At 43.2% G+C, this 25185-nt stretch overlaps 1 protein-coding gene across 1 annotated transcript in view; it reads right to left on the reverse strand.

Annotated features, from left to right (window-relative positions):
• The window catches only part of CFAP47 (cilia and flagella associated protein 47), a 649074-nt gene that overhangs the window by 558035 nt on the left and 65854 nt on the right, over positions 1–25185 (reverse strand). The window contains exons 21-23 of the mRNA XM_084621504.1: positions 15197–15291; positions 6784–6952; positions 545–639 (exon numbers count right to left, since the gene is read on the reverse strand). Of these exons, the coding sequence (XP_084477630.1) occupies positions 545–639; positions 6784–6952; positions 15197–15291 (359 nt within the window). The remainder of the gene's footprint in view (positions 1–544; positions 640–6783; positions 6953–15196; positions 15292–25185) is intronic.

The following is a 25185-nucleotide window of genomic DNA, read 5'->3' on the forward strand; positions in this document are numbered from 1 at the left end:
CAAATGCTAAGCTGTGCTAGCATACTCCTACAATCATGAAGCACAACATATGATTGCCAGATGGGGGATCTGCAAAGGCTTTTTCAAGAAGAAAAACTCATGCTTGTAAAATTAAGAGTATGTCATGAATTAACAACTGTATGCATAAAATATACTGCACAAAATCTTCAAGTACAAGCTCAGACATGATAACACTACGCACCATCACTGGACATCTTTGGAAGTCACCTACTGCTCATGCATTGTGGTAGACAGTGTCCCATGGTGTGCAGAATTTAGTTCATGAATCAGAGGGTAAAATCAAGTATAACCCAGAAACTGAGCAAAAGTCATAATTTTTAGAGACCAAATGAAACTCACAGTAGTACAGAACAATGATAAAAACACTTTGGAATCCATCAGCACACACACTAGAAAAAATGTTATGTAGTTGTTTAAATAACATTGTGTGTTCTTACACACACACACACACCCCTACCTTTTACAGTCACAGTAAAGTAAAAGATTAGGCTGAGAATAGTCAAAAACATGTGTGTTTATTTACCTGAGTGCTCAGACTTTCATCAGCAATATCTAAATGTATGCTTCTTGACTGAAATACCAGCTCTGAAGTGGAGAACTCAAGTGGTGGCTGCAGTACTGTAGGAGAAAATCGAAAAATTTAGAGAGCATCTTAAAATATTTCTGAAACTTTTCATTAAAACTTTATTTCCACTTTACACATTCTTAACACCTGAAGAAGGGCCCTGTGTAAGCTCAAAAGCTTGTCTCTTTCACCAACAGAAGCTGGTCCAATAAAAGATATTACCTCACCCACCTTGTCTCTCTCTCCAATATCCTGGGACCGACACAGCTATAAATAACGTTCTTAAACTGACAGATTCTCCCTTTCATTTAAAACCTGTCCTCCCTTTCAGTGTCTACAAATTGCAACCACAATTAATATAATGTAAATGTCTACTTGATTATGACTTCCCCCCATAGAGGGATACAAATTTATGTGACATTAATTTTGCACCCATCAACACGTCAGTTGACAAAAGGGAAGTCAAGTTTAGGTCAGGCTAAAAATCAGACTCATGTCTTTACTTTATAACACTAATGCTATAAAAAGAGAAAACAATACTCTCTTCCTATTTCAGATTAACACAAAAGGGAGTCAGACTTGGTCCTGTGTGGACAAGGAGAAGTACTTTAGAAGTCCAATCAATGACTAAAAAAATTTTTTTAAATAGTGAACTGGCATTTCTTTGAGCCCCATCTATTATTTTTAAATCACTAAATATTAATTTTCTGTAATGATGGAGTATTTGCTTCATTGTTTGGCTGCTAAAAGTTTGATACACCTATTATTAGCTTCTTTATTTTTTTAGTAGTTCTTACTTTATGCAGATTTTGCTATTCACCAAAGAAGATGTATATATTTATCACTATGGCATTACTTTTCATTTAATACAGTAATTTCTCTTCTCCAATGTCACAGTAAAGAAAGCAAAAGATGTATGATTTACGACAAAGCATTAACTGCAGTCCCTGGGTGGGGGAGCTGGGTGCATGAGGGACAGTCCCTGGCTGGGGGAATGGGTGCATGTGTGGCTCAGTGCAGGGGGGACAGTTCCTGGCTGGCGGGCTGGATGCATGGGGGGGCTCAGTGTATGAGGGACAGTCCCTGGCTGGGGGGGCACCCCCACCGGGCAGGGCTCCCCATCTCTGCAGGCAGGCTCCACAGCCAGGCTCTCTGGGTGCTCAGCCCAGCCACAACCCCATGGAGCAGCGTGGAAGTGAGGGTGGCAATACACAATGCCATGCCACCCTTAAAATAAAAATTAATTAATTTTTGACAGGTAACCATGTCAATTTAAAATGCTCCATGGCAGACATTTACCAGTGTTCAAATGAAAGGTACTACATTGATTTGAATCATATCACTGTCGTGTAAACAAACACAAAACCTTTAAAAAAAAAAAAGATGCATGGGTACTATACATACATTGTTCGGATGCGGCCCACATAAACAGAGAGAGCTGTGTATGTGGCCCACAATGGTAAACAGGTGGGAGAACTGCTGGTCCAGAGGGTGGCTAGTACATAACATGGTGTGACAAGGTAAAGTAGCTGCCCTGAAAGGGTTAAGGGATCACTGACTATCCCTGCTGGGCCCACAAGGATCACAGAGAAAGGGTACAGTATTGCCAAATCCAAGCATTGAGAAGTCAACTCTTAAACCTCAAAAATAAGATTTTTTTTTAAGACATAATAAATACTGGGTTCTTTTTATTTGTCTTCTGGTTTCTGAGCCTTTAGGGTGCACTCACTTCACTTTTCTTTCAAGCTTTTCTCCACACTTATGAGAGCTAGAAACTTGCTAAAAGGAACCCCAAAAAACAGAAATCACTGAGTGCGTCCTTTCTTTCCTCACGGGTAGCTGAGGCACGGAAAAGCCTCTGGGGATTGTGACCACTATTTTTCAGTTGAGTCATTTTATTTTGTGTTGATTATGTCTTTTGATATAAACAACTAACTGTACACTGAAGAAAGGGCCTTAAAGTCCTTGGCTGTGCAGTTTGCTTTCCTTCCCGATGAAACAGCTCACCAGCCTACATATGATTTCTGGTAACAAAACATCCACAGGACACTGAAACTGTGCTTGCTACCCTCAAGTTCAGAAAACTGCATGACTGCAGATTAGGGCTGCCAACTTTCTAATCGCACAAAACCAAACACCTTTGCCCCACCCTCTGCCCTGCCCCTTCCCTGAGGCCCCACCCCCACTCACTCCACCCCCCTTCCTCAGTCGCTTGCTCTCCCCCACTCTCACTCACTTTCAGTGGTCTGGGGGTTGAGATGCAGGAGGGGGTGAGGGCTCCGGCTGGGTGGGCAGGCTTTGGGGTGGGGCCAGAAATGAGGGGTTCACAGTCCAGAAGGGGGATCTGGGTGAGGCAGGGGGTTGAGGTGTGGGAGGGCGTGCGGCTTCCAGGAGGGAGTTTGGCTGTGGGAAGGGGTTGGGGTGAGGGCTCCAGAAGGGAGTTTGGATGCGGGGGTGGGGGGCGTGCAGGAGGGGGTGCTGGCTCCAGGAAGGAGTTTGGATGAAGGAGGGGGCTCAGGGCTGCGACAGGGGTTGGGGTGAAGGAGAGGGTGCAGGCTCTGGGAAGGAGTTTGGGTGCAGGAGGGGGTTCTGACCTGGGGCCGGGAGGGAGTTCAGGGTACAGGCTCCAGCCAGGTGGCACTTACCTCAAGCGGTTCCCAGTCGGCGGCGCAGCAGAGCTAAGGCAGGGTCCCTGCCTGCCCTGCTCCCCACGGCTCTCAAAAGCGGCCAGCATGTCTGGCCCGTCTCCTAGGCGCAGGGGTGGCACCACACCCACAAGCACCGCCCCCCACAGCTCTCATGGGCCACGGTTCCCAGCCAATGGGTGCTGCAGAGCCGGTCCTCAGGGTAGGGGAAGCATGCGGACCTTCCCCGATCGCCCCTGCACCTAGGGGCTGCAGGAACACATCAGCAGCTTCCAGGAGCCACGCAGAGCCAGGGCAGACAGGGAGCCTGCCTTAGCCCCGCTGAACTGCCAACTGAACTTTTAACAGCCCGGTCAGCAGTGCTGACGGGAGCCTCCAGGATCTCTTTTCGATCGGGCATTCTGGTCAAAACCCAGACACCTGGCAACCTTACTGCTGATAGAATGGTTCTGCTCTCAGTATGAACAGTTCTGAGAACACACACATACACAGTAGGATGCCATCAACTTCTGATGTATCTGCCAACTGTAGTAATTCTGCTTCCAGGACTGTCTCAGGTTCTCAAACCCTGTCCTGGGTACTTTTAATCCCAGGGCAATGGCCCAGGTAACAGACACCGTTTTTTTTTTTTAATAAAGATTACATACGTGTGGAAAATACACAGCGTCCCACCAAAAGAAATGCATGACTTGTGACTAAGCATGGGAGACAGTATTTGTAGAACCAGGCCCTTAGATCTCAAAAAGCATGTGTGTTATCACATTCTGTTTTTCAATGTGACATCCAAAAATATCTCATCAATAACAAATGTCATTTCTAAGGTGGTGTAATGGAGTAAAACTATTAAGTCCTTCTCTCATAGCACAAAAACATGTTTTTCTATTGCCCACAGTATCTGAGCATGGTTTAGTAATATACTGAGTGTACAGAACACTTATTTAGTATTTGTCCCCCAGAAAGGATTTCTGTAAGGATATAATTAAATAGTCACAGAATAGAAGAAACTATAACCTAATTTATCAGCTACTTTTAGAGAAGGTTCCTTTGGCTTTTAAAATATTTGGATTGTGGCAACCCACAATTATTTCAGACTGCTTTTTAGCGGCATTTATTATGCAATGGGATACCAATTTAAGATATATTCTGTACACATCCACTGCCATTTTTTAAATCAGTCTAGTCAGAGTTTTTGTTTATATCTAGTAATATAGAATAGAGTAGTAGTTTATTGTGTGTGATAGCTATTATATTTTACAGTCAAATATACGTTATCTGTATTTGAAAGTGTGTAAGAGATAAGAAGTCTTCCAAATATAAAATTACTTGGTTGAAAGTAAATTTTAACTCTTTGATGTGTTTTTAATTGATTGTATTGATTACTGAAATGCATAATATATGAGGTACCTAAAGTATCTTTTATTCATTAGAATATTACAAATGCTCATTGACAGTGGATCTTAACTTTGAATTAAAAAATTAAACTTTGTTCCAAGGGTTACATTCTACACTTCACTTCTTCTGCATATAAAAAGGGGGCATATAGATCTTTAAGGTTTTATAAGAAAGATTGCCATTCATTATCAAGATTTAATGATTGCATATAATTTCACTGTTCCACAGAAAAACAAAAAAGCAGAAGCAAAAGATAAACATTTCCTTTAATTTTGGGCCTTACATAAAATCACTTCTGCACTATCCATTTGTCACTTTGTTACACTGTATTTATTCTTTTTACAGAGATGTTTTTTTTTTTTAATAATTTCACATTCATACCTGTACTGGGATTTAGTTTCAATTTTGTTCAAGAGAATATATGTGGATATATTCAACAGAAATTGTCTTTATCCATAAGGACTGCACTGCTGCAGAGAAGAACCGTTGAGGGCAAACACTATGTCAAAGGTCAGGTCTTAGGTTTGGGCCCTGTAGTGTTAGAAAACTCCAACATTATTTCATTTCCTAGAAATCTACCCTGTTCCCAGTGTTCTTACATATTGGAGTTCAGGGCTCAGCCTTCTCTGCTACTCAAAATATTACAGCAGTATGTGAACACCATCCAAGGGGAGAAGGGTAAGAGGATGATAAATGCACTAAAGCCTCATTTTCTGATAGTCAATGCATAAATTGAACACTGAGGAGAGCTATACTAGAGGTCTCAAGTAGTAGGTGTATGCAGACCAGCATGAAAGAGAGGGTCAGTAAAGAAAGTGGAAGGTACAAAAAAAATCCCACAAGATGCCAGTTTGCTGCTAGCAGCAACATACCTGGGAATCTGGGCACTCACCTGCCTTTTAAGGGCCAGAAGAGAGAAATTTCCCTGTTCTTCCTTACAGAAGCATATGAACAGAATACCCAGCAGTTCTCTCCAGGCTGGATTACAGTCACTGCATCAGAGCCATGTTTTAATTGTACTAATTTTTACAGAGTCCCAGAGAAAAGATACGGAGTGAAAGATGTGCTATTTCTCCACACTGACTGCTACTACAGTTGTGGTGGGGCTAGTACTATCAGTCAGTAAGAAGAAAACAAATGGTGTTGTGGGTTAACTAAAAATAAAATAAAAAAAATGAAAACAGACTTCTGACTGGCAGAAGTATATTTTCCCCCCAGTGCTTAGATACTGAATATACCAACAATAAACAAAGCAACAAGGTGACATTTAATATAGACAAGGGCAAACTACTACACTTAGAAAGGAAAAAAACCAAATTCACAACTACAAGATGGGGGAGAACTGGCAAGGTGGTTGTATTGCTGAAAAGGACCTGGGAGTTACAGTGGATCACAAATTGAATATGAGTCAACAATCTGATGCAGTTGCAAAAAAAGGCAAATATCATTCTGGGGTCTATTAACAGGAGTGTTGTATGTAAGACAATGGAGGTAATTGCTCTGCTCTGCTTAGCACTGGTGAGGCCTCACCTGGAATACTGTGCCCAATTCTGGGGACCACACTTCAGAAAATATATAGACAAATTGGAGAGAGTCCAGAGAAGAGCAACAAAAATTATAAAAATCCTGATAACAGTCTTCAGCTATGTTAAGCACTGTTATGAAGAGGACTGTGATATCAGGAAAAACTTTGTAACTATAAGGATACCTAAGCACAGGAATAAGCTTCCAAGAGAGGTTGTGGAATCCCCATCACTGGAGGTTCTTAAGAACAGGCTGGACAGACACCTGTCAGGGATGCTCTAGGTTTACTTAGTCCTGCCTCAGCGTGTGGGACTGTACTTGATGACCTCCCAAGGTCCCTTCCAGCAGTACATTTCTATGATTCTCTGATTCTTAATTTTTATAAATGATAGCAATATCATTCCAGCTTCAAAGATATAAAAAAATACACATTTAAAATTGAGTGAATAGATGCAAAGATACATTTGTTACATTTTCTAATTATTTGGTATAATAAATGCTAAATTAACCTAGTAAGTTCTACCCTCAGTTCTTTAGCTTCTAATTTTTCCTTTGCTAACGCTAGCAATAAACCCCTGAAAGGGCAATACAGAGCACACCACACGCACATGCACTTAATATTCCTAGTTTACGTACCAGTTGCTTGAACGGTACATAATGGAGCAGCCACAGACACCGTTTGAGGACGAGGAACAATTATGTGCTTTTCTGACCCAGAAGGTGGTGTAGCTGTAGAGCTTTGCTGAGAAGATGGAACCTCACTGAAATTAACGTTTACTGGAAGACTGAAGTCATATGCTGCCACCTAAAGGACAAAAATACAGTTGTGATCATTTTCTCAAGGAAGGAAACAGCAAGTTTATGTAATACTATAGTCATGATATTACTATTTTAGCAGAATTATTAAAACAATTTTTGAGCAAATTAACATGATGGCCTGATCATCTACCAGGGAAGTTAATGGGAGCTTCGTCTATTGCCACATGGTGTCAGCCATTTTAAGTACCCAAAAGCTCAGCTCTGCATGAGGCTTTTGGCACATCCTTATTTTGTTCTGTTTAACGTATTATTGCAGACAAAAAAAAAAAAAGAGTTGGATTTCAAGCTATAATCAGTAGCATACAGCAAGGGGGTAGGGGAGATTGAGTTTCAGAAAATTCTCCTCAATTGCCCAAGAGAAAAGACAGGCTTTAGCATGCCCTGAACATTAACAAAGAAGTGGAGAGCCTTGGTGACTGTAAAGCCCTATGAGAAGTTGGAATAGCATGAAATCCATGTATCAGAACCCCTTTCCTTGTCTGATCATCATTCTAGCAAGCCTTTGCCACAAAGCACTAACATTGTTTTACTTTTTGTAAAATGTTTAGGGTGATATTTAACAAGTAAGCCAAATGACTGTGTTTTGATTCTCATACTATCATATGTACTAAGTTCTGCAAATGGTTATGTGATTTGTTGAGACAAATGCTGGTTTTTGTTTTGTTTTTTGCTTTGTTTGTTGGTTAGTGGCTGTTTATTAGTTAGGGCAACCACCTAAATGCATTCAAGGTTTTTAAAAGCTGCATAAAATCTAGCTTAATTTTTATTCACATAGTAAAAGAACTGAAATGCGGGATAAATGGATTATGGGTTACTGTGACCCTGCTTGTAACCTTAGTCAACTCAACTAGAAAAAAAACTAGTGAATTATTCACAGCTTTTTGGTTGAAAGTGTGGTACTTCTAGTGTCTAGTTTCTGAGGAGCAATGTGAATATTAAACTACAAGGCGTGTTCAATATATTCAGAAGTCATTGCTGTAGGAAATGATTGCTACCACAAGAGCAGGAAGGGTTTCGTGCAGTTCTGGCAGAAGCAGACAAATATGGAAGGCTGCATCTCCAATGGGAAGGAACATTTCTGGCAACTGGGAGGCAAGTTGGGTGGGAGGAGACATCCGCAAGTGACCATGAGTCGGGGAACAGATATTCAGGTAGAGAGGTAGGGGAAGGAACTGGCAGCTGGGAAGCAGGTCAAAGTTGGTTCTAACTCAGGGAGGTAGTTGGAAGGAGAGAGCAGATTAGAGCTCTTTGAGAGTGGAAGAGTTGCAGAAGAGCCAGATGGGGCGAAAATGGGAGGAGAAAAACAGTGTGTGGGGGCGAGGGAGAATGCTGGGGGTGCGTGAGAGAGAGGTAAGAGGGTTCTAAAAAAGTAAAGAACAGAGCCAAGAATGAAAATATTCATCGTGAATGTTTAAAGGGTCAATGTGGATCTGGAGCCTGAAAAAAATCAGTTTGGAAAGAGATGCTGGATTTTGATCCCTTTTCTTCTTCATCAAAGTACTTTTTTATTAGTATTTTACTTTAAATGAGTTAAATTAAAGAAAAGCTAATGCTAGGGGGTACATACACTTCCAGATGCTGCCTTCAGTTCTGTCATACTGGGCAACACACATAGTTTTCAAAATTGTCTCCATTTAACATTAGTCAGTGCTACTGCTGCCAGCTACCAGCTACTGCATTAACTGTCAGCCTGCAACCACCAGAGGGTTATATATTTTAAGCATATCCTAGTATGCCTTGCCTTGTAATGAGTGATCTGCCCCCTGCCAGGTAGACAATAATATACTCACTGCAAAATAGCTGCTCTGATGGTATAGCACAATTACACAGAATGACTGAAAGGGGGGCGAGGGGGAGAGAAATAAAATGAAGATAAAATGAAAAAGAATACATTAAAATAAAAACTCAACTCACGAAAGCAGCACCTGGTAATTGTTTATAAACCTAAGATTCCCTTGGGCTAGTTTCCCTATAAAATCATTAAAAATTACACGCTCATTATGTTCAACATTCTATGTTTTTGTTTCTGTAAAAATCATTGCAACACCCCTATTAATTCCAGTCCTGAGCATCATTTTGCAAACATTTAGTTCTATAGTTTAAAAGGTGACAAGGCTGGAAGCACTTTTAAACATACATAATTTGTGAAACCTAAAGTTGTATCTACTGCTGGTATTTCTGATCCTCACTCAACACTTGATTTCGTAAATCTTTACTTATTAGAGCTGATCAAGAATTTTCCATGTAAGTGGTTTTTTGACAGAAAATTGGGCTTTTCAACTAAATAAAAACTTTTGCAAAAAGTGTCTGCCTTCCATACAGATGCCCTGACTTCCCATGGATCCCTGAGGATCCACCCACTTTAAAAAAAGATCTCATGGTTCATTCTGCTGAGGGAAAATCTCATCCTCCGAAAGGAACAATATGGGAGGAAATCTCCAAGGGGATCCCCACTGAGATTCCCTCTCACAGCCCTGTCTACCACATGCAGGATTGGTCCAGGCCTGTATTTCTTGCATACCAGTGTCATATCTTTCTCTGAGAAGAATTCCTCCGTTTGTTTGACTTCAGTTACTAAGCTCTGTTTCTTTCTTTGTATCAATGCTAATTAAATACAACTCAATTTTGTAGCAACGTATTTTAGTAATGTGATGCATGAGAATCAGGATCAGACCAAGAAACACAGAACTGCTAATTCCCATTGTTAGTAGTGAGAAAGAAAGGACGTCAGACAACTCATAACGCTTTTAACAGCAGCATATCATTGTACTGGCAACCGTCTGAGGGGATAAAGTAATTAAAAGAACCATGAGACAAGGTTGCTGGGGAAAAAAGTTGTATTGTCTCACATTAAAATCCCAATAAAAAAATTAGAGGAGAGTAGGTACGTTTGCCTTAAATCTATGTAAATTATGTTGTATACTATTTTATTTGATCTTAAGTGATAAAAATTAAAATGGCATTTAAGACTGAGAATGTAAATAACAAGCTTTAAATTATTGATATTATTAAATATACTTAATTGGGAAGCATTTAAATTATATGAAAACACACAATTTTTATGCACTTTTGGGAAACCTATAAGTAATATATGTATACTAGTTAATATGTTTTTCACCCATAACATTGTGTGGAACACACCACACTTAAAAAATTAGAGTCCATTTGATGTGTTATACATTCTCCACCTCTAAAATGTGCATAAGGATGCTTACGTCCTTTATGAAGCACTATATAAGAGTTAAGTGTTTATTATGTACACTAATTCAGACTGTAAAATGAGGCCAAATAAAAAGGATGGATTTATTTCAGATTATGTAAAAGGAACTCAGAATTTTATTATACAATCACATCACACTTTTAGCAAAGTGTTTATTTACTCTGTTTTTTATTATTACATCCATAGTCCATTATAATTAAGGTTGTGACTCTGTCACAGAGGGTACAGATTCCGTGAGTTTCCGGGACCTCTGTGACTTCTGCAGCTGGCAGGTGTGACTTTGCCCGGGTGGCCCTGGGGTCTCAGGCGGCTCCAGGGCCAGCCGCACTGCCCCACCACAACAGTGGCAGTCCTGGGCTGCCCCCCGCCCCCGACCAGCAGCAGCTGCTGCAGTCCCGGGCGAGCAGGGCCATCACCCACGCACCCCTCTGCCAGCAGCTGCTGCCGTGGTCCCAGGCTTTCCCTCTCCCACCAAGCACCAGCAGGCACCCCAGAGTGCCCCCACACAGCACCAGCAAGCACCCCAGAAACCCCCCTCCAGAACAGCAGCTGCACCCCCCCGGAGCTCCCCAGAACACCAAAGATTTAGTCAGGGGTATTTATAGTACAAGTCATGGACAGGTCATGGGGTCGTGAATTTTTGTTTACTGCCCGTGACCTGTCCATGACTTTTACTAAAAATGCCCATGACTAAATCTTAGACTTAATTATAATAAAATCTAAATTAACAATTATGGGACACTACTTTGTTGCTTCTTATTAATGCTGACAGCTTTTTATGTAGGAGGAAGAATGCATATAAAAAGGTTTTTGACCATTAATGGTGATTTTTAAACTGAAAAATGTTTCCAAGAGAATGCAGTTACAAAAGGATGCCCTTGTAAATGAAATGGTATGTCAAGGGATCTTACTGGTAAAATAAAAAAGAGCATATCTTCAAGCTTGCCTATGACAAATTAAAAATATACCCCTACTCACTGAAAGTTCAGTCAGTCTCTTTTCCTGATTTGTTTTACACAGCCTATACTATTTTATCCTTTCCCAAGTTTTCAGAAATTGAGCTTTACCCCTTCTACAAACAACAAGTTTTAAAAATTGACCCTAAATCTGCGCTCACTTATGCGGGATGCAATTTCATTGATTTGCATCTGGCACATTTAAAAATAAATAAATAAATAAATCGGCAATTAGAAGATACTGAGTGAAATCCTGGCCGCACTGAAGTCAACAGGAGTTTTGCCACTGATTTCAGAGGGGCCAGGATTTCACTCACAGGGTATGTCTACACCGCAAATAAAAACCTGCAGCTGGCCCATGCCAGCTGACTCACGCTCCCCGGGCTCGGGCTGCAGTCCTATTTAATTGCAGCATAGACTTCAGCTCAAGCTCTGGGACCCTCCCACCTTACAGGGTCCTAGATCCTGGCCTCCAGCCCAGAAATCTACACTGCAATTAAACAGCCCCACAATCCAAGACCCGAAAACCCGAGTCAGCTGACACACGGAAGCCAGGGATGTCTCTTTGCAGTGTAGACATACCCACAGAGTATAGACATACTGAAGCATGCTAGTCCCTTTGGGATTTTTGCAAAAATAAGTGAACAAAACTTTAAATAGATATACAGAAATGAAAATCTCACACTGACTTGATGTAGGATATAGCTCTGAGGCATACCAGGTCTGTAATTGAAAAGGTAGTCTTGAGGGGGGTTGACTGATGTCAGACTAAATCTCAGGGGATAAATTGAATGTGACCAATTGCACAAAATAGCAAAAAATCAAATTAGCTCCACAACGGGAGGTTTGGTAACTTCAGAAAGGTCCTTGGCAAAAGCAGAGAGATTTTCCAAGATATTGGCATCTTGGGATGTCGACACTGTACCACCATAGTACAGATGGTTCCTACATTGACAGAAGGGTTTTTTTCATCTATGTAGTTAATCCATATAAGCAGGAGGCAGTAGCTAGGTCGACGGAAGAATTCTAAGGAAGGATCTCATTATTAAGTGTAGACCAGGCCTTATTCACCCCATCAATAGAAAACACACGTTATATGTATAAGGAATCTACCACTGTTTTACTTATAAAGGCTAGAACAAACTCATGCAGTAGAGAGGGCCAAATTCCATTTTCAATTATGGTTAGTAGGCTAGTTTATAAAACGTAGATAATATACTACTTCCTCAATCCACAGCAAACATCCACCAATATCAACAGGAGGCTTGCACAAAAATCCAGAGTAGAATATGGCCTTTATAATTTGTGGCTATTCTACATCATGTGTTCAGCACCTAATTTTGGCATTCGGTATCAGTATGCTCACCTGTAAGACTAACTACTTCTGCCCTTTCTTTCTCTTCCTTCTCCATCTTCTCTCTTTTTTTTCCTTGTCTTATCACCCCCTCTGTTCTTCCCTGCAACAAATTCTCAACTCTATGGGCTCTACTTCCACCCCTCCTTCATTCTATCCGCTAACATCATTACTAATTAAATAATCAGTGTTGACATTAACATATCGTCATTGGGCTTTAAAGTTGATACCTCTTTGAGATTAATAGGGGTTTATAACCTATATAATAGGGTTATAATATAATAATATATTAATAGGGATTAATAACCAAGCAGCCAAGTCTGAGGAAGCGGAGGTGGTCATTTATGTAAATGTTATTTTCTAATGACCCTTTTGGAAACAATGGATGACCTTTACTTAAAGCCTTAGGAGGAGTGATATTTTGGCTCCTCCCCAAAATCATTGCACCTCCAAGCTTATTTGACTTATTTCAAATAAAAATGGGAGGGGGCGACTCAGCCAATGCACAAGGCTTCTCTGCTACAGCACTGAATCCAAACGAGGTGTGCTTGTTTGTAATTGCCAACATGTACATGTCTTTCAGCTCACTATTCTCCAAAACATGTGGGGTTGGTTAATTCCTAGTGTCTTAGGTAGGGTGACCAGGTGTCCGGTTTTTGACCAGAACACCCAGTCGAAAAGGGACCCTCGCAACTCCGGTCAGAACTGCCAACCGGGCCGTTAAAAGTCCGGTCAGTGGTGCTGCCCGACTAAGGCAGGCTAGTCCCTACCTGTTCTGACACCACGCTGTGCCCCGGAAGCGGCCAGCAGCTCTGGCTCCTAGGCGTGGGAGTCACGGGGCTCCATGCGCTGCTCCCACCCCGAGCACCAGCTCTGCACTCCCATTGGCTGGTTCACAGCCAGTGGGAGCTGGGGAGGCGGTGCCTGCGGACAAGAGCAGCACGCAGAGCTGCCTGCGTGCCTCCGCCTAAGAGCCAGACCTGCTGCTGGCTGCTTCTGGGGCACAGCCTCGTCCATGGTGCCAGGACAGGCAAGAAGCCTGCCTTAGCCCCCTCACGCCCCGCCCCCCCTGGCTGTGCCACTGACCAGGAGCGACTGGAGGTAAGCCCACGCCCCAACCCCCTGCCCCAACCCTGAGCGCCCCCCCCAACCTGGAGCCCCCTCCTGTACCCCAAACCCCTCATCCCTGGCCCCACCCCAGAGCCTGCACCCCCATCCAGGAGCCCTCACTGCCCCCAACTTCCTTCCCCAGCCCAGAACCCCCTCCCACACCCTGATCCCCTCAACACAAGCCCCACCACAGAGACAACCCTCACCCCCTCCCACATCCCAACCCCCTGCCTCAACCCACAGCACTCTCCCACACACTGAATCCCTCGGCCTCACCCCTAAGCCTGGAGCCCCCTCCTGAACTCCAAACCCCTCATCCCTGGCCCCAGCCCAAAGCCCACACCCCCAGTCCAGAGCCTGTACCCCCTCCCAAGTCCCAGCCCTCTCCCACATTCCAAATCCCTTAGCCCCACCCCAGAGCCACCTCCTGTACCCCAAACCCCTCATCCCCAGCCCCACCCCAGAGCTCGCACCCCCAGCCAGAACCCTTACCCCCTCCAGCACCCCAACTCACCTCCCCAGCCCAGAGCCCCCTCCCGCACCCAAACCCCCTGTCCCAGCCCAATGAAAGTGAGTGAGGGTGGGGGAGAGCGAGCCACCAGGAGAGGGAGAATGTAGTGAGTGGGGGCGGGGGGCATGGGGAAGTGGCAGGGCTAGGGTGTTCAGTTTTGTGTAATTAGAAGTTGGCAACCCTACCCTTAGGGTATGTCTAGACAGCGAAGAAAAACCTGGGGCTAGCCTGTGCCAGCCAGCTCAGGCTCCCAGAGCATGGGTTACAGGGCTGTTTCGCTGCTGTGTAAACTTCTGGACTTGGGCTGAAGCCCAAGTTTGGGACTCTCCTACCTCACAAGGTCCTAGAGCCCAGGCTCCAGTCCAAGCCCGGAATTCTATGCAGCAACGAAACAGTCCCGCAGCCAGAGCCCTGCAAGCCCAAATCGGCCTGGCACGGGCCAGCCTCGGATGTCTAGATGCTGTGTAGAAATGTCCTCAGTTTCTAAAACAGTGGTGAACGTGGGTTATATTACTTTATCATCCACACCTAATGGGTCATTTTTCTAATGCAGAATAGGCCCATGAGGGCTACTCAAATCTGCAATTCACTTTCCTCAAACGAGTCCATCAGAGGCCAAATTTCTCAACTATTAGGGCATGTTGCAAAAATCCTGTATTTTCATAGACATTTAGGGAGGTAAGAGTTGTGATGATAGCAAATTTGTTGGGCAATTTGTTGGAGGAGGCTGATGTTTTGAGACATGTTTCTCTCTTCCCCCCCCCCCCACCTTTGACTGTGCATAGTTTACATTTTTTTAAAAAGTGCTTGGAGCAATATATTTAAATTTTTCATATAACTATGCAGAACAAAGTAAAAAGTGTGTAACAGTTACATAGACGTGACTTCAGAATTCATTTTCTTAATGACATTTTCTCAAAACTATTCCAAGGCCACTACGGTTTAAATATTTGCTGGTTTTAACTACTCAGTACTTTTGTTACACAAAATATGTAAGATGTCTATTTTCACTAATCATAGAAAATGTATTAAATGCATCCTTTAAAGTTATTGTCATTACTACTGCCTTATAAACTTACTTCTTTTGGTGTGAAGTACAATGAACATTGCAAAGTCGATTTCCCCTCTAACTCCACAGAATACAAATATGGCCTCGGAGGATAATAATCAACCACTGTCAAACAAAATACAGAGATAGTTACGTGTTACAATAGTATATTCAAACCTTTGCAAAAGCTACCATACTACAAACTGATTCCCAATAGAGGGTAGACATAATTTCCTTTGTAATTAGGGCTGTCGATTAATCACAGTTAATTCACGCAATTAACTAAAAAAATTAATCGTAATTAATCACACTTTTAATCGCACTGTTAAACAATAATTGAAATTTATTAAAAATTTTGGATGATGTTCTTCTACATTTTCAAATATATTGATTTCAATTACAGCACAGAATACGAAATGTACAGTGCTCACTTTATATTATTTTTATTACAAATATTTGCACCATAAAAATGATAAAGAAATAGCATGTGAACTCCTGTTCTCACTTTCAGGTGACATTGTAAACAAGAAGCGGGCAGCATTATCTCCTGCAAATGTAAACAAACTTCTTTATCTGAGCGAGCGGCTGAACAAGAAGTAGGATTGAGTAGACCTGTAAGCTCTAAAGTTTTACATTGTTTTATTTTTGAATGCAGTTATTTTTGGTACATAACTACATTTGTAAGTTCAACTCTCAACATAAAGAGACTGCACTACAGTACTTGTACTAAGTGAATTGAAAAAAACACTATTTCTTTTATTTTTACAGTGAAATATTTATAATAAAAAATATAAAGTGTGCACTGCACACTTTGTATTCCGTGTTGTAACTGAAATCAATACATTTGAAAACGTGCAACATCCTAAAATATTTATATAAAATGTTATTTTATTATTGTTTAGTCATGTGATTAATCTCACAATTAATTTTTTTAATCGCACAATTAATTACAATTAATTTTTTAATCACGCAACAGCCTTATTTATGATGTATTATGGCTGAATTCACTATTTTTTACATGTAAGATACAGTCTAATCCTGAGAAGTGCAGATCACCAATAGCTTCCATTAAAGTCAATGGGATTTGGGGTTGCCAGTACCTCTGAGGATCAAGCCTTTCATCATTGTTTTTTCTTTTTAAAATAAATGCTTCCAACAAAAATACTTAAGTAACAATAATGAAAACTAATACCACAGAAGAAGACTATTTAGCGTAATTCTGTGTTGCTGAAGATACAACCACATAGCTGTACCTTAGCTCAAAGGGTTTCCTGCCTACCCTCTAAAGCAGTGGTGCTGGAGTCAATGCATGACCTACCCCATGCACATACCAGCTGTTTACGCCTGAATCTCTAGAACTTCCACCATTTAGTTCCTGGATTACATAAGCAGGAAGAGCTCCCCAAAAAGCCTATTAAAATTTATATTTAAAAAAGAAAAGAAAAAATAAATATCCCACTGCTGTTACGTTATTGGGCTATTACGGCTCATTGGTGTTTCCAAACTCTTTTTTCATTGTCATAACATTAATCACTTGGTTTTTTTCCAGAAGGATTTTGAGGCCAGGACCACACTAAAAAGTTATATCGACCCAGCTATATCACTCAACCCTGGAGCAACGTAGTTAAGCCAATCTAACCCCCAGTATAGACAGCACTAGGTCGACAGAAGAATTCAGTCAACCTAGCTACCGCCTTTCCAGGAGGTAGACTAATTACAGCAACATGAGAACCCCTCCCATTGCTGTAGCAAGTGTCTACACTGGGGGTATTTCTACACGGCAACATAAGCCTGTGTGAGAGCCCAGGCTCAAGCCTAACCCCCCTTGCATCTACACTGCAACTGCACTAACCCAGGGCTTGGACCCAGGGTCCCAGGACACTGCAGGGCTGGAGGGTCCAAGCTTGATTCAAGCTGGGATCCCGAGTCCAAGACCTATTGCTTTGCCGCTTAGATGCGGCCCCGCTTGACGCAGGTCCTCGGAGTCATCCAGAAGTATCCCACAATTTCATGGGACAACTTCCTTAGTCCTCTGTAACCCCAACAATCTGCAATCCACTCTACTGAAAATGGAAGACACACACCCCTTTGCGAATGGCAGCCCTGCAAATCTGTGGATATCTGCATTCGCGGACCATTGTTGTAGATCATGGATAGGATGGAGATACAAATTTTGTATCCATGCAGGGCTCTAAATATAGGGTCTCAAAGTCAGGGAAGCAGCTATCTGCAGCTCATAGCCTATGAGGCTGCTTCCCCACCTTCGAGATCCTACATTCCCTCTCCCGCCCCTATATATAGAGAAAGGGTGGGGGAGTGGGGAGGTGAAAGATCAAGACAAGCAGCAAAATCCCCCATGCTGACTTACTTTGCAGAAACAACTGTCTCCCTCTCCAACAGACCTGAAACAGCAATGAACTCAGGAGAGGTTTCCTAAATTGCTTGGCTGCTTAAAACATGCTAATAGGAACATGGGGAATTTTGCTCCCTGTCCTGATCTATCACCTCCCCTTACTCTGTATACGGAGGGAGAGGAAACGTTGGATCTTGAAAGTGGGGAAGCAGCCTCTTAAGTTATGAGCTGCAGACAGCTTCTTCCATCTTCTCTGGAAGTAGGATCTCAAAGGCGGGGAAGTCCAAACCTCTCACTATGCCATGGTCACTGTACCTCGACAGAGCACTGCAACTCAGAACATACAACCTAGAAACCCATTTAAATTCAGCAACAACACCACAACTTCTGCCTAAAGGAAATGAAATCCACTGGAGAGGGATCTCCATAGTACAGGAGAGATTCAGGGACAAATTTAGCCCTCACGCTTATGTGTCTTGCCCTATGTATTTGTGAAGGCACAATTTGGGCAAGAGCTGATCCTTGGCCCTTAGGTTAACAGGATAGGCTCCTTTAATGATGCTTACTGGGTGCAACAGCAGAATTAGAAGTATCGAGAGCCACGAGTTTATATGACTGCATAAGGCAGCCTTGTACCATATATTACTACCTTACCCACATGGTATCATGCATTTTATGCAATTCATCTTGCATGTTGCATTCTGTACCATGCACCCTATGGCGTGTACCATGAAATTTGCACCCAAACTACCATGCACCCCATTTATTCAGATTCAGCTAATACCAGTGAAAAATTCATTTTTTTTAATTGCACTGTCAGTTCATCAGCATGAATTGAAATTGTCACTGCGTCACCCCTCTGCACTTCCTTGCCAACTGCCACCAGAAAAGTTTCCAAACTTTGTATTTGAAAAGTCAATGGAGAAAGAAATTAAATGCTGGTGCATACAGTTTGAAGGGAAATGAGAAAGGCAAATTACCAATTTGGAATGCATTCAGATTTCTTACTGATGAAAAGGGAGATACTGTGGCTGAGTATGTTGCATGTGTGACATGCAAAAAAGTCTGTACTTTTATTAGCCCTAAAACTGGTACTTCAAACTTACTTAAACATAAATGTAGACCAGAATCAGGATCCAGTTTGCTGAAGGATATTCACTAAGAAATGTAAAAAGAAAAGGAGTACTTGTGGCACCTTAGAGACTAACCAATTTATTTGAGCATGAGCTTTCGTGAGCTACAGCTCACTTCATCGGATGCATACTGTGGAAACTGCAGAAGACATTATATACACAGAGACCATGAAACAATACCTCCTCCCACCCCACTGTCCTGCTGGTAATAGCTTATCTAAAGTGATCATCAAGTTGGGCCATTTCCAGCACAAATCCAGGTTTTCTCACCCCCCCACCCCCATACACACACAAACTCACTCTCCTGCTGGTAATAGCTTATCCAAAGTGACCACTCTCCCTACAATGTGCATGGTAATCAAGGTGGGCCATTTCCAGCACAAATCCAGGCTCTCTCACACCCCCACCCACCCCCCGGGAACACACACACACACAAACTCACTCTCCTGCCGGCAACAGCTCATCCAAACTGACCACTCTCCAAGTTTAAATCCAAGTTTAACCAGAACGTCTGGGGTGGGGGGGTAGGATAAAACAAGGGGAAATAGGCTACCTTGCATAATGACTTAGCCACTCCCAGTCTCTATTTAAGCCTAAATTAATAGTATCCAATTTGCAAATGAATTCCAATTCAGCAGTTTCTCGCTGGAGTCTGGATTTGAAGTTTTTTTGTTTTAAGATAGCGACCTTCATACCTGTGATTGCGTGACCAGAGAGATTGAAGTGTTCTCCGACTGGTTTATGAATGTTATAATTCTTGACATCTGATTTGTGTCCATTTATTCTTTTACGTAGAGATTAGGCTTAAATAGAGACTGGGAGTGGCTAAGTCATTATGCAAGGTAGCCTATTTCCCCTTGTTTTTTCCTACCCCCTCCCCCAACGTGCTGGTTAAACTTGGATTTAAACTTGGAGAGTGGTCAGTTTGGATGAGCTATTGCCAGCAGGAGAGTGAGTTTGTGTGTGTGTGTGTGTGTGTGTTCCCGGGGGGCGGGTGGGGGGGTGAGAAAGCCTGGATTTGTGCTGGAAAATGGCCCACCTTGATTATCATGCACATTGTAGGGAGAGTGGTCATTTTGGATAAGCTATTACCAGCAGGAGAGTGAGTTTGTGTGTGTGTGGTTTTTGGAGGGGGGTGGGGGGTGAGAGAACCTGGATTTGTGCAGGAACTGGCCCACCTTGATTATCATACACATTGTGAAGAGAGCGGTCACTTTGGATGGGCTATTACCAGCAGGAGAGTGAGTTTGTTTGTGGGGGGGCGGAGGGTGAGGAAAAACTGGATTTGTGCTGGAAATGGCCCAACTTGATGATCACTTTAGATAAGCTATTACCAGCAGGACAGTGGGGTGGGAGGAGGTATTGTTTCATGGTCTCTGTGTGTATATAATGTCTTCTGCAGTTTCCACGGTATGCATCCAATGAAGTGAGCTGTAGCTCACGAAAGCTCATGCTCAAATAAATTGGTTAGTCTCTAAGGTGCCACAAGTACTCCTTTTCTTTTTGCGAATACAGACTAACACGGCTGTTACTCTGAAAACTAAGAAATGTGTCACTATCACACAGGACACGAAGACAAATGAGACTCAGGAACTATTGAAGTTTGTAGCAACAGACATAAGACCCTTTGACGTAGTCAGTGGCCAGGGATTCCTTGCATGTTCTCAATGTTTGATTAACACAGGTGCCAAATATGGTCAAATGGATGCACATGCACTAATATCACATTCCACAACATTAGCCTGGCATGCTGCACTTGTGGCAGAAGAAAAAAGAAAAATCTCCATGGTGCTGAAAAACATTCTTGGCACAGTGGGTGGAGGGGTTACCCTCAATCTGTGGATGGAGATTACAGAAAGGTTGCCTATAGGGGAATAACTGTTCATTACATAGAGCCACAACAGTTCGGAATGGTGGAACAGGTGCTTTGTGTGACTCAGCATGACAGTGGGAAATCGAAAACTGCAGAGAACTTTCTTTCGGCTGCTATTCAGGCACTCAGAATATTTGATATAAATAGTATTATCAACCAGATGATTTTCATTATGGACCGGGGATGGAAAGTGGTTGCATCCCTCAAGTCTTATGTGCGAATAAGCTGCTCAGCGCATATTATAAATACTACACTTGATCATACTACCAAGCTGGGAAACCAGGAAGAGGAAGCAGTAAGCTAACTGATCCACGCATGCCGAAATCTCATTACTTACTTTAGGAGATCTGGACTTCAAAACAGACTGAAAACGTCTCTGAAAGGAGATGTAGAAACACGACGGAACAGCAAACTACTCATGTTTCAGACAGCTCATGTTTCAGCAGTCGGACAGAATATATGGAATTCTGACAGAAAAGGGGGATACTCAACTCCCTGATGCAATGCTCCAGGTCTAGTGGTCAATGCTAATAGAGCTCCTGCAGCACTTCAAGGAAGCATCAGATGCACAAGAGCAGTCACAGCCCACTCTCCTCTTGGTGCCCATTTGGTACAAGAGGCTGAAAAAGCATCTCCATCCTTCTACCATTGATGTATATAGTCTAAGTCAACTCAAATCCCAAGCTTCGCAAGGTCTCATTGAAAATGTTGAAATCAAGCCTCTGCAGAGTAGCCATTTTCCTGCACCCACAAATGAAGGGGATGAAAGTTTTCAGTGAACAGGAGGGACAGGAATTTTATCAAGAGACCAAGAAGCTTGTCTTATTGCAGGAGAAAAATATTCCTGCAGTGAATCTTATGCTTCTTTCGTCAGTTACACAGACTCCATCACCAAAGGATGACAATGGTCACATACAGAGTTTGAGGATTCAAATAGCAAATGTGGAAGTGACAATGATGAAACTGACAAAGAATGAAGATGTGTTGTCTCCACCACTTCAGCAGTTGTACAAGCAACTTCCCCTTCTCAGACGAGTTGCATGATTTGTGCATTCCATCCTTGCATCTAGTGTGTGACAGGTCACCCTCAGGGTGCCACCTGGAACTGAGGTATAGCCGAGCCCTCTGTCTCATCAATCTGGGGTCCCTCTTGCACTGTGACAAGCTGCAAAGCCCTTCAAGCTTGCACCAACATCCACATGCAGGGACCACACCCAGCTGTGTTCATGAATGCTCTGGCCAGCCACTCATGAACCCATAATAGAAAGGCTAAAGCCAAAATACACCCAGCTCCCCAGCCTAGGACCCCTGTACTGTCCTGCACTGGTCAAAAACCTGACCAGAATGAAATTTATTACCCAGTCTGCCACTTCTACAAAGGAAAGTGGACATGCACTAACACTTGCTCCTGAGCTGAGACTTTTCCCTTTGCACTTCAACCACCACACAGTGTTTTAGGTAAAATACAAAATAAATGAACTACAGAAAAATAGATTTTAAGTGGTAAGTGATAGTAAACAAACAGATCAAAGTAGATTACCATAAGAAATAAAACAAAACCACAATCTAAGCCTAATGTACTCGTCAGGATTTGAATCTCGCAGTGTCTCACCCAGTTAGACAGTACAAGCAGGTTAGCATACACACAGGCAGGCTTCCTTCTTTTCTGCCTGGGACCAGAACTTCCCCTGCCCCCAGTTCAGTCTTTTTTCCTCCAGTACTTTTAGGTGTGTTGCTGGGGGGAGAGTGAGATCCAGTCTTGTCATCACTTCTCCTTTCATATCGTCTTCCCGCTTGATGGAAAGCTCTTTTGCTGTGACCTGGGTCAAACAGTTCCCATTGTGCAGTGCTTTCTCTGGGAGGTATCTATTGTACACAGTTCCTGGAGTAATCCTTGTGCTTGTGTGCATTTCCTCAATAAGCCATCAACATTGTTTGGCCTTTTTACTGTTGTACCTGAAAGGCTGCTTGTGGGTGTCCTTAACCTCGCAACATGTTTCAGTAGCACATAAATAGCCAAACTTCATAACTTCATTTAGAATGACAGCACATACAATCCAACAGGGTATTAATGTTTAACAGAACAAGACATGTAGAATGATACCTCACAAGGCATATTATCATAATTCTATGACAGTGATGAATATGGCGTGTTGCTTTCGGGCACAGAGGGTCACACAGTGCACCCTCCGAGAGAGCTTCTCAGTCTCTGATCACGCAATTAATGAAAATTGTAGTTCACTTAAGCCAGAAACTGTGGATGATTTAATGTTTTTACACGGTAACATTTCAAAGAAAATCAGCTGTCCCAAGGAAGACTTCTAAGACGAAATCCCGCAATTCAGGGTGGGTAGATAGCCTCGCAGTGCTTAATTTATATTGGACAAGGTGTCAGGGCTCAGCCCTGGCAAGCCCGGTACAAATTAAGCATTGGCTGGGCAGCCAGAGAGCACCTTCACTGCCCTCCTATGCCCCTCAAGGCTGCACTCCCCCCTCGTCCCTAACATTTGGACCCCTCTTCTATGCCCATTTGGGGAAACTGACCTGAAATCATGGAGCACCTGCTGCCGTTGCTCCTCTCCCGCCACACATACACTTACGGTGGCGCAGAGGGTGACCTGCCAAGCCATGCCAGGGCTCAGCCCAAGCAAAAATTAAGCACTGTAGCCTTGCGATAGTATTCCCCTTGCATGCTTCCACAGGGAGAACAGACACTTTGTCCCTTGCATTATCTGGACTAGTGAGAGTACCATCAGCTTTAGTTACCTCTTTATCTGCAAGTCACACTGGGTGATGCAGATAATCCCACAACCTAGTTTGGGGGGAGGGGCTCTGTGATTAGTTAAAAAACCCAAGCATCCTACCAGAGGAACTAATGCTCATGGCTTTCTTTTCTTACTGGAAAAACATTGCACGACATGCAGCAAAGAGTTTTATTGATTGAGACTTCAGTGGGGCTTTAAATCAATGGAATATTGCAGACCACAGCAAGAAGAGTTGAGCAGGAAGCCTGGAGACTGACAGTTACAGGACAAGCAGGAAAAGCTCCCTCCTCAGCCTGACATCCCAGCTGTTGGGAGAAGACTGCAAACCCCAAGTGATAAAGGCAGGAATCTGGATGGAAACACACTGCTAATTTCCTCAACACATGAGCCACTACAGGGGGACACTAACCTTAAGTCAAAGAGCTGGTGGTTGGTGCAAAAACTGGAATCTCTGAGCTCTGAGCGTGGTCACTTTATAAATCACAAGCTAAATAGGCAGCAGACTTTTTTATTTTATAGTTCAGTTTGTGATTTTGAGCATTATTGGCGTGTGACATTTATTATATTATTTTTAATATAAAAGGCTATTTGTTCTGACGCCTGTTGTAATAATAAGATTGATGTTTAAAACAACAACAACAACAGTGTGCACATTTATTAAACAATATAACTTTGTTATATAGTACACATGCACACACACACACACACCCCTCCTGAAAGGCACTGTGAGATAGCATGTTGCTGCAGGCTTGGTGAGGATACAGATAAAAGAAAGTGCGGATCGTGGGTCAGATACAAGTTGATTCTTCTGGATGTGGATCCACATTTTTGTATCCAGGCAGGGCTCCACAGCTCAGGTCATCATCAGGGATTCCCTCTAATTTTTCCACACATGTGCGGAATGTATTTTGTTATGTGCACCAATATGGAGGTGATAGTGGGGCCAGGGATGAGGGGCTCAGGGCTGGGGCAGAGAATTGGGGGCAGGCAGTGAGGGCACTGAGGTGGGGCCAGGGATGCGGGGTCTGGGGTGCAGGAGGGTGCTCTGGGGCTACAGTAGGGAGAGAGGACTCTCTCTGTGCCTGCAGCAACACCTGGGCTGGGGTTGTGGGGGGGAGAGGTGCCTCTCCCCGCTGCAGCGCCTCGGGGCTGAGGCCACGGGATAGGCAGCACTCCCCCAGCCGCGGCAGGTCCAGGCCAGAGTTGGGCTGGGGCTACGTTGGGGCTGCCCCTCCCCCAGCCACCGCGGCAGGTCCAGCCAGGGCTGCGTTCAGGCCAACCCTTCCCTGGCTGCCACGGCCAGGAAAGTTCCCTGAGTGTCTGCACAACTCTAAATAGGCTGCTGCTTGGCCAAGCAGCTTATAGGGAACTTAGGTCCCCATTAACCCATTCTCTTCTGATCACCAATATGCAAGCACACTATCCGAGAGCCTCCTGGGTTTGCAATAGGATTGGTGAGCTGTTCAAACTTCCTGCAACATGCAGGGTGGGCAGTAAAGTTATCCAACAGTGCACCACAGTCCTAGAGCTAGAGTGGCCAAAATCTGGGGGGACATTAAGGACTCTGGAATATCGTTACTTTGACTTGGGTCTGTACACAAAGCCCTAGGTTTGAGCAGAGGAAAGGGGGAAAAAAAAAGTCTTAACATTGTATTTAAATCCTATGTAGAAATCCAAGACCGGGGTTTTCTAACATGGGTCAGATGACTCAAGCCCTACTAACCCAGGCTTACACTGCAGTGTAGACATACCCTGAAACACTACAGTGGCTCAGCTGTAATGCTACATCTGTGCCACTGCAGCGTTTCTTGTGAAAACATAGCCTGACTTACCTCACCACAGCAACCACCCAATAGAAATCCTATTTAACATTTCCGCAACGCCCAAATGTAAAAC

This window comes from Lepidochelys olivacea (assembly GCF_965140295.1).
Source record: "Lepidochelys olivacea isolate rLepOli2 genome assembly, chromosome: 1".
In the NCBI taxonomy this organism is placed as follows: domain Eukaryota; kingdom Metazoa; phylum Chordata; order Testudines; family Cheloniidae; genus Lepidochelys; species Lepidochelys olivacea.